This window comes from Olea europaea, unplaced genomic scaffold (assembly GCF_002742605.1).
Source record: "Olea europaea var. sylvestris unplaced genomic scaffold, O_europaea_v1 scaffold1416, whole genome shotgun sequence".
Lineage (NCBI taxonomy): Eukaryota > Viridiplantae > Streptophyta > Magnoliopsida > Lamiales > Oleaceae > Olea > Olea europaea.
In genome coordinates, this window is record NW_019231691.1 from 150,379 (window position 1) to 161,338 (window position 10,960).

Genomic DNA, 10,960 nt, shown 5'->3' on the forward strand with positions numbered 1-10,960 from the left:
CAACCAAGCATAGAAAAAGGAACCAAAATAATTAAATTTTAATTTGTTTACCAATTCATTGGCAGGTCAAATTAGTTCGATAGTAAAATTCGTCGAGAACTCGGGCTTTATTTAAAAATGAGATACATAATGATTAATATTTTATTAAAACAATCAAAAAATTACAATCCCTCAACTTTTCCATATTCTTAACTAGCTTTACTCACAAAAAATGACAAAGTAAAAAAAGTAAAAAAAGAAAGAAAGTGCAATTCTCCTCGCCTTTTTGTTTCAATAGCATAGGAATATCAATCTCCTTAAGTTTTTCTCGTCAAAGTTAAATCAACTTCATTTTCTATACATGAAGTTACATAGACTTAACAATATCATGAGGGCAGAGCCGGACCTGATGGGACGTCCAAGAGGCCTCCGCCTCAAGCCCAAAATTTTAGGGGGCCCATTTTTTAATTAATTATTTATTTATAACCCATTATATCCATGCGTTCAAAAGAAACGAATAAATACTTTAATGAAAAGAGAAGGAAGGAACATCAAAAAATTTATTTGTTATTTTATTGTTGATTTAAGTTAACAAATTTAATTCCGTAAACTTCTAATTTTTTATTTTATTTTTTTAAAAAAAGGATTGTTTGCTACGACTTAAGGCCTAGGGCCCAAATTTCGAAGTTCGCCTCAGGCCCCGCGAAGCACAGGTACGACCCTGCATGAGGGTAATATACTCAATGAGGAAATGAAACAATGGATTGACAAAGACACAGTAAATAAGTGAATATGAAATTCACCAGGATGATTTTGGGTCTATTAAATTTAACAATATTAGTAACGACTTCAAATTAATTTCGGTAGTCTAACAGACTAAAACTGATAATCCATAAACAACAATAAATATAATCATGACAACAACTATAACGTATCTTAATGTCTTCTTCAAATCACCTATCATGAAATAATAAATGAAAAACCAAATACAAAAGAATAACTAAATAATATGAGTATATTTAGGATTGGCAACGGTTCGGTTAAGAGTGGATTTGGCCAAAACTATCACTGAACCATTAATTTTTTTGCCATACCATAACCGCGCCATAATCACATAAGTCGGTTACGGTTCGGTTCAGAGCGGTTAATAATCATGAAAATAAATTATTTCATAGGTCCAGTTGTCAAATTGAAAAAAAACAATTTATGAAAAAAAAGTCACACATGATGGTTACCAATTATTGGAGCACTTCAAACAATTTGCGTTGTCGATCACTTACCAGATCAAAATTATACAAAGGGTTGATAGAGGATACATCTGTAAGAAGGAGACGATTTATGGTACCAAGGGTGATATCTATGTTACTGATGACAAAATCAAGAAAGGTAAAGACTATGTATACTTAATTTCGCCTAAAACTAATCAAATGATCATATTTATGGTAAGAAAATAAGTTTTTTGAAACTGAAATTGTTAATTGAGTTCGTTTCAAGAGCGAGTGAGTTGATAACCATCATGTGTGACTGCAAAGGAAGAAAAAAGGCCCCTATGGAGTTTGCAAAATTAGATATTTTTTTTATACATGTTTTGCATTGAATTACTATTTAGATGGAAAAAAATAAATTTAACGGGTAATCAGTTCAGTTCGGGGCAACAACATAAATACCATACCCTCATCGCTCCGAACCAGATCATTAAAATAAATATCATATCCGCTTCATTGCACCATCGGTTCGATTTTTTTCACCCTGTTCAGTTCGATTTACTGTAATTTTCGATTTTGGTGGTTTAAATTGTCATCCCTAAGTATATTATGTGAATTGACCAGCATGATGGTTTGTTCCAAGCTTTTCGACTGTTTTAAGGAAAATCATTAGCACTTTGGACATATTGGAGGACAATCTAGAAAAAAAACCCCCTATATTATGACAATGATAATCTTTTATGGGATTTTTTTTTTTAATTACAAAAACTTAATGTATAATAAGGGCAACTTGCATTATATACTCTACAAAACTTTTTTTAATTAGAATATTAAACAAGACAAATTTGAGGTCTACTTAGTGATGGACATCAATTCATAATTTGGGTGGCTTCCACGGACTTACTTTTTAATTGTTTATGCAAGTATAGTGACAGCAATTATGTTCTAAAAGCAATGTTTTTGATGCTTATGTACCATGGTGTTTACGCTCAAATATTAAAAATAAACATGTGGAATGAATAATTGGAGGGTTACTGGTTGAGAATAAGTTGAGAAAGAAGTCTTACTTAAAGTTTATATTCCATATCTTTTTAGACATTCCAAACATGAAATAATTAATATGCCTAATTTAAAATGATTTATCTTTACTTCAACAAACTCCTTCCAAATTAGAGAAATGAAATATTGATAAATTTTGGCTTAAGAACTTTGTCTATTTTGATTTGCCCATAATTTAAGCCCCTGTTTGATGGTCATTATTTTGAAAAATGATGTTTTCAAATAGTGATTTTCTGAAGAATGTGTGGTTAAAAAGTAGGAAAAGATTTTGGATTTATGTATAAAATATTTTATTACATGAATGTGTGTTTGAAAATGAATATGAAAATTAAAAAGTTTTGTTTTAAATGAAAACAAATAGGGACTAATTTTTTAATGCTATTTATATGAGGGATGATAGCTACTTAACAAAAGTCTCAAAGATAACAAAGAATTCTTTGCTCCATATCATGATGGGATTTGATTTATAACATATCATTAAGTGGAATGGTTTGGTAAAATTTAAGTCATATCAAAAAGGAAAAACTAAAGTTGGTGAATTGGTACTAATTTCATTCTTCTTTGTACGTTTTGTATGTTTCATATACCTGAGTATTCAATAATTTCAAAATAATGTGGGTCAAACAGGACCTTAAAGCTTATCGTCAAAATCTATTGTTGAACGGATTATTTCATCCCAAATTAGAGTTAGGGCCTGTTTTGGAGCGATTTTTTCACCCAAAAATTTGATTTTTTGACAGTTATTTCACTATTTCAGTCGTCATATTTGACTTCTTCTCTCACAAGTGGACCCCATTTTTCTCCTAACGGTCAAAAAATCAATTCTCAAAATCACTCCTAAACAGACTCTTAATTGTGTAGAATGAAAATTATAGGTAAAAATTGCCTAATAGAGTAAAACTTCTGCTATTTGAAGCTTGGAGTGTAAGTTAGCAGAGATAAATTGTGTAAATAAAGTCTTTTTACAATGTTTCTTAACAAGTTTTAAATTTGAATACAAGTCTTTTCTTTCTTCTCTTTGAAGATTGTAATAATTATCGTTATTCTTTTAATTTATTAATTATTTATTAGCTAATTTGTAACATAGAACGAGGTAATTGAAAGAGGTAAATTAATTTAAACTTTAGTTTGATGACTAGCCTTATGAGAGAAGATATATAAAATATATTAATTCAATAATTTTTTAGAAACCCAAATTTTAGAAATTGTTTCATTTATATAAACTTACGAAGAGTAACATAATTAAATTAGAAGTCCTAAAACTGTGGAATTACTAAATTTTTTGGAACATCAAAACTAAGAAATAACTTGATAACTTGAGTAACAATAATTCTTAAAACTAAAGGAATAATAATAATAATAATAATAATAATAATAATAATAATAATAATAATAATAATAATAGGAGGGAAAACAAAACTTGTTTTTATCAATATTTATTATACATTTTATAAATATTGTGTTTGTGATTGTTTCTTAAAATTTTAAAATAATAAATATTGTTTCTTAAATGTAAAACTAAGTCAATCTAATGAATTAAAGATGATTAAAATATTTCATACATTAGCTCTTTACTTATAGATAGTATTTTAGACTTGCTTTGCAATTAGCAATAATGCTACAAATTTTTAAGTTAAATCCCATAAAGTTTCTTTCCATCCTCATTCAACAAGGCATGACTATGAGACTCAAAATAATTTGTCAAATTAATTGGTTCATCTGTCAAAATCTGCATGAACTTGGACAATGAATTATACAATACTTGAATAATATTTTGCCATTCTTATTATAAAAACAATCAAAATATCTTCTTATTAAAATCATTTTGAATCATACCTTCTCCCAATATAATAATTTTGTACATAAATTCAAAATTTTTTTCTATACTTTTAATCGCACATTATCTAGAAATCACTTTTTACCAGTGTATTTGGCGGTCAATAGACACAAGGCAAGGCTAAGGCGCCAATGCGCACCTAGGCGTGGTTTATTAGTTTTTTTTTTTTTTAAGTTAAAACTTATAATTATTAAATAATTTTTTTATTGATTAAAATTTTAAAATAATATTAAAATAAGAAAACGCTTTTTACGCATTTGCCTTATCTAATCTCGCATTGCCCTTAACTTGACATCAATGCATCGCTACGTATTACGCATTTTAGAACACTGCTTTTTACAAAATCCATTCTAAAAAAATAAGGTTCAAACACGAGTTTTATCTTCTTACTATTTTTATTTTTATAAATGCGGCAGTTCTTATGAAATTGATATTTAATCCTTGGTTGAGACCCATTATTTAAAATTAGTTTTTCAAACTTATTTTCAATCACAAAGTTTTTCAATAAAAATATTTTGAATGTAAACAATCCATGAAAGTAAAATAATCCGAGAAATCTATGTCTCTAGTTCTGGGGATAGCACTCTAGAATACATTTTACGAGAATCAACACTTTGGAAGACTTACGGGGAAGTGACACAACAACAACATTTGTAATGGAAATGCCAAAATTTTTGCCTATTTCTAACAACATATTTTCCACCAAAAAAAAATAAAAAAAAATATCACTTTTGACATAATCTATTTTGAAAAAATCGGGGCTCAAATAAGGCTTAGTTTAGTATAGATTCATTTCAGCTGGATGGGAGACACAAAAACCTACTTGCTCGGAATAAAACTCCAACTTACCCTACAAAAAATATTCTAATTATTAAAAACTTATATTACTACATAACATTAGTGTAAATAATAGCGTCTCACAGCTTGACGAAAGTCAAATAATAGTAATAATATCATATTGATCTTAACACCGTCATAAGTGTTTTTTCTACTGTAGTTGTCACAACAATCTTTATCAAGACCTAGTGATCATCGAAGTTTATTTTCGGTGATGACAAAAAAAGAATATTTTGATAAAATTAAAGAAAATCAATTGTTATCATAAAAGTGTGTCCCACAAACAATACAAAATTTTTTTTAAAAAAAAGGAAAAAATAAATTACGCGTTTTGCCCATAAACCCAATTCTTATCCACTCCTACCAAAAATACAATACATACAGATAGATACAATTACGATGAGTATAAAATTTTTATATCACCCAAATACTTGAATCTTGATTTCTCCTAAACCTCTCCTCTTCGTAACTGAACTTCAAATTTTCTCAGAGATCGAATCATATTTTCAGGGAAAAAAAAAAAAAAAAACCTTTCGTTTTTCCCATATCAGTTTCATCTTAAAAGTAAAGCTTATGTGTAACGTACAAATCTAGATATATATATATATCTATCTGGGCAATCCTTTTTCGTACTTGAAATCGCATTTTGTAAATTTCTTATCATTATTTCTTTTTTGGGCTCTTAATATCTAGATAATTCTGTACAGTGTGAATAGTCTTATTTGACGAGGATTAGATAAGGAGATATAGATATATAGGTACACAAACGAAAGATTTATAGGTGAGAAGAGGTGAAAGATTCAGGTGGGATTTACTGAAAAATCAGTCGGTAAAATTTTAATTTCAAGTAAATCAAAGGTGCGATGAAGCTTGGATTGAAGTCAAGGTCCCGGAGGGTGGTTCAGGACAGCGCCGTGGCGGCGGCGGCGGCTGCTGCCGGAAAAATGAAAAATAGTATCAGTGATAGCAAGAATTTGGATGAAAAGTTAACAGTGGATTATTGTGGTTGGACAAGCTTGCCTTCAGAGCTAATGAGGGAAGTTTTGATGAAAATAGAGGAGTCTGAATCCAAATGGCCGGAGAGAAAACACGTGGTGGCTTGCGCCGGTGTGTGTAAAAGCTGGAGGGAGACCATAAAGGAAGTGGTCAAAACCCTGGAGGTCTCCCGGAAAATCACTTTCCCGATATCTGTGAAGCAGGTCGGTTATTTCGATTATGTTCTATAAGTTTTTATGATTGTTTTTGTTTTATTTTTTAGTACAGTATTTGATTTTGGTATTCTGGAGGTTTTGATTGTTTTGTTATGTATAAGGATTAATTGATCGTGGAATTTTGTTACAAATTGAAGGATTTGATATGCAATCCTTTTGATAGGACTAAATCTGGTTATAATTTATTTGAAAATGAGCTACAGTTATGGTTGCCTGATTTATTGTGCAAGAATCGATAGAGCACTGTGTTTTCGCGAGTTGAAGTTTAAAGCGTGTCAAAGTTGTCTGTTCATCGGATATGGCTAAACTGGTGTTTTGGATTCAGGAAGATGATGGTTGTATGGAATATGAATTTCTGAACTTGTGTATGGTCTTTTGTCGCTTTTCCAATTTCAGAACTTTACTTATTGTCCAAGAAATACAGAGAAAAAGGATTTGGGTTCGTTGTTTTAGTTCTGCATAGATTAGTTTAATTAAATGACAGAAGGGGATATTTATTTTGATTGATGGATTTATTTAAAGATTGATATGAGCATGCCTAGAAATTTCAAATTTTTGAAATTAGCTTCATGAAAATTTATGGAAGTGAAAGTTTCAACTTAGTCCTTACAGAGTTAGATGTATGGTCATTACTGATATGAATTATTTTCAGAAATGTTTGCAACTAAAGTTTTACTTGGCTTTGTACATAAAGTGTTCATTGGGCTTAAATTATCCGGAGTATTACTTTGGTTGATGGATTTATTGAAATAATCGTTTGTGTGCAAATGTTGTTTTCAAAGTAATTCAGCTATTCCTTGGAAACTCCTTTCCATGTCAATGAAATTTCATTAATGGAAAATTGATAACTGCTAATCAAGTGCTAGGATATTGGAATTCATTTTTAAGTCGAGAGTTTCTTGCCATTGCTTGTGTCTTCGTTTTAAAAATTGGGGGTTTCATGTGCAACCACTTGAATTTTTATGTAGTTCATTTTGAAAACCAGAATAACTGTACTGTGGTTCGGAAACTCTTTGCTTTTTACCAACATAGAGAATTGAACAATTTTCGAGAAGCAAATTATTCGTGTTCATAATAATTGCGATGCCTATGCAATAAGAAAAATTATAAATTATATTTGGAAGATTGTGTTTTACTTATTGTGATGAAGTGGAGTTGCTCTCAAAGTGAATTCATGGTATGTCATCAGTTTTTTGGATAACCTTTATCCCTCGAAAAAAAAATTTCTTCCCAATTGTTGTCTCTGAGAGTTTATCTGTTTTTCAAGTCATGAAACTTGCAATATATTTCCTATTTATAAATTTCAACATGCAAAAATTATTTTATTAGTTTTGCATTGTCTGTTAAGTGCTTTTCCCTTTCCTTGGTGTTTCGTATATTCTTAGAAACTCTTTTTTGCTTTGCAGCCCGGCCCAAGAGACTCCCTTATCCAGTGTTTTATTAAACGGAATAGTTCTACGCAAACATTCTATCTTTACCTCAGTTTATCTCAAGGTACGCAATTGTTCTCTCAACTTCATCTCTGACCAACATTTCAGAAGCTATATTTCGGCTTCCACTAACCCCCCCCCTGTTCCAAGTTTAGCTAGAATTGTTCTTCTAATACTTGTACTTGCTTTGCTATTCTATTCAACTCTTGGGGAGGGAGATTACGACTTATGAGATGTAAAACAAAAAACTATACAGATGGGCAGGGGTATACTAATTATAATGATTTCATCATTCACTTATTTAAACATAATTTCTGGTTTCTTTTAGAGTTGTTAACTTGATTGAGGGTGAGTAAATTGTTACATGATTAGACGTAAAACAAAAGACTATCTATCAGAACATTTGTACCAACTGCGCACCTTAAAAGTTCATCTTCCATTCCAAATGTTATTCTTATCTCCCCATCTTAGTACTGCCTGATTAGATAATCTTAAAAGTTTCGAGAAAGTAAGTTAAGACTTGTTTACTAGAAAAGTAAGTTTTGTAAGTAAAAGAATAACTTTTAAAATCATGATTGGCACATGCTCTAATCTCTATATATTATCTTCCACGCCATAATTCTTTGCTAGATATCTTCATTATATGCCTTGATGAGAGCAGTTGCAGACTTCTTCTTCTGGTTTTTTTTTTTTTTTGACATCTTTCTTGCTGTCTCTGGCAGCGCTTGCTGATGATGGCAAGTTTCTTCTAGCTGCTCGTAAGTACAGGCGGGCCACGTGCACTGACTACGTAATTTCCCTAAATGCTGAAGATATGTCCAAGGGAAGTGGCACTTACGTAGGAAAATTAAGGTCTGCCAACTTTTGGCATTTTCTATTATTGTACTTTATATTTTTAGGAGAGGCTTTATAATGCGATTTTTTTCTTTTTTCACAAGATCCAATTTTCTGGGAACTAAGTTCGTTGTGTATGATGCTCTGCCTCCACACATGGGAGCGAAATTGGCCAAAAATCGTTCCACTCGGATGTTTAGCACCAAACAAATTTTTCCTGGAGTTCCTGCTAGTAACTATCCAGTAGCTCACATTTCATATGAGTTGAATGTGATGGGAGCGAGGTATGAGGAAGATTTATGCTATTCTTGTTGTCTTGTTTCAGTTGAGTTGAGATGGTATAAACTGTAAAGTCTAAACATAAAAAAAATAATGATCTTAAAATTGAATATTGCATTCTTAAAAGGCATATTGAAGTGTGATTCACTATAAGCATTTTTTACAAAATTTCGTGCATGGAAGAGGTTATTGGCTTCTTTATCTTTTCAAGCATGTGAAATTGATTGGAAAAGTATGAAGTGATTGTGTGACATGCACAGAGGTCCAAGAAGAGTGCAATGTGTTCTGGATGCAATTCCAGCTTCTGCCGTTAAACCTGGAGGTGTGGCTCCTACACGGATGGATTCCCGCGTCAATGGTGTCGATTCCTTTCAACAGACCCCTGCTTCCTGGTCAACATCAAATGATTTGAATACAGCCTTATCTGAAACGTTGCATGGCCAAAGTGATGGATCACTTGTTCTGAGAAATAAGGCTCCAAGATGGCATGAGCAACTCCAGTGCTGGTGTTTGAATTTTCATGGTCGGGTAACTGTTGCTTCGGTGAAAAATTTTCAGTTGGTGGCTTCTCCAGATAGTGGCACGGTTGGAGCAGAACAGGGAAAGGTCATCCTTCAATTTGGGAAAGTCGGGAAAGATGTGTTTACAATGGACTACCTCTATCCAATATCAGCATTCCAGGCATTTGCCATTTCTCTTAGCAGCTTTGATACTAAAATTGCTTGTGAATGATAAGGATTGAATGGTACAAATCTAATCCTTCATTTATATATGTTCATATTTGTCTTAATCAAACTTGGCATGTTCTCCTACCTATATATGCATTTTGAATCTCTTGGCGTACATGGCATAACATTTATGATATATTAATTATTTAGGCTTTGTTTGTCTATCATTCAACCACATTATTTTTTCTAGAGTGTTTATTATGAACCACACATTTTTCATTAAAATAATATTACACGTAAATCAAAATTTTTTATTCTTTTTTAACCACATATTTCAATATCAATCACTATTCCTCAATACATTATTCACAAATAATGGGGCACAAACACCCCCTTATTTGATTTCACCAATTTCTTGTCAACTTTAAATATTGTCATGTCCAAGGACGGATTTTTTTTGTTTTTTGGGTGAGGCGTGGTGTAGGGGTACTATAACCCCCGCTCAAAAACAAAAGAAATTTCGCATACAAAATTTTTCCTGGATCACCGTTTTTTATGTGGAAATTTTTTCTTTTCATGTATTTCCCAGCCTATTTTTTTTTAACCCACCTCTGGCTCCGGCACTGATCGTGTGACATTGGACATTTGGATACTATCGAAGTTTGATATATATCTCTTAAGAAAAATGTGCCTGAATATTCAAGTAAAAGTTGAGGAAATAGATCTTTCATGCTAAGAGAAAGATTGACAAATCTGCTGCTTATGAAATTGCTCTTCTTATGTAACTTTGATACTTGTTTCACTTGTTAGTTTCACCTTTTCTGTGATATTTGGATAGTTGCTCTATGTTACGTATCTACTTGCTGAAATTCCCAAGTAGTTGAATAAATAGTACATATCCAAAAGTATAATTCTGTTTCACTTGTTTGCCAAATTTTTTTAAGGATTGTTGTGTTCCATGTTCTACATGCCGGAGTTTCTTTCGTGCTTCATTTCAGACATATGATGTGTTGCGCTTTGGACTACATGGATAAGTAACATTTTGGTAGATATTATCTCCGTCAATGCTGTTTTTGTAGGATATGCTTGTTTCTTAACATTTTGCCCCTGTTTGATGGCTGTTATAAGGAGAAGTGAGGGAAAATGATGTATTGAATAGTGATGTTTTGGAGAATGTGCAGTTAAAAAGTAGCGAAAAGTTTCGTGTTTACATACAAAATATTTTATTGTGTGAATTTGTAGTTGAAAATGAGTATAAGAAATAAAGAGTTTTAAAATAATGGTTGTTAATGGGGGCTTGATTCACTTTACATCGACTGTGACTAACTACATGTTTTCTGTTGGTACTCGAGCAGGGAAATTCATTCGATGTCATGCAATAACATTTCAAAGGAACTTGTTGCGTTGTGGAAGGTGGGAATGCAAATAAGACTAGAAGAAGCAAAGCCTATGTAGTCAAACTTTCTCATTTCAAAGCTTGTCTAAAGTTTAGTTGTTCGATGCACTATGCATTAATGGGACGTCGTAAGTGTTCAAGATTTTAGGGGTTTGTTCTATACATAGTTTTTCTATCGTGTACATGTACATAAAAGGATATGTTTTCTATACCCATCTTCTCTTA

At 31.6% G+C, this 10,960-nt stretch overlaps 1 protein-coding gene across 1 annotated transcript; it reads left to right on the top strand.

The window, feature by feature from the left end:
* Positions 1 to 5,319: 5,319 nt before the first annotated feature.
* On the top strand, positions 5,320 to 10,960 carry LOC111375814 (tubby-like F-box protein 3). The gene is made up of 6 exons (XM_022998718.1): positions 5,320 to 6,116; positions 7,535 to 7,622; positions 8,281 to 8,410; positions 8,497 to 8,676; positions 8,932 to 9,416; positions 10,695 to 10,960. Exons 1-5 carry the CDS (start codon positions 5,781 to 5,783, stop codon positions 9,401 to 9,403), a joined length of 1,206 nt encoding a protein of 401 aa, XP_022854486.1. The 5' UTR covers positions 5,320 to 5,780; the 3' UTR covers positions 9,404 to 9,416; positions 10,695 to 10,960.

Excerpts from the sequence above, each read along its gene's own strand:
- LOC111375814 (XM_022998718.1), top strand. The coding sequence starts at position 5,781 with ATGAAGCTTGGATTGAAGTCAAGGTCCCGGAGGGTGGTTCAGGACAGC. Across the intron at positions 7,623-8,280 it reads TTACCTCAGTTTATCTCAAG|CGCTTGCTGATGATGGCAAG; the intron begins GTACGCAATTGT and ends TGTCTCTGGCAG. Across the intron at positions 8,677-8,931 it reads TTGAATGTGATGGGAGCGAG|AGGTCCAAGAAGAGTGCAAT; the intron begins GTATGAGGAAGA and ends TGACATGCACAG.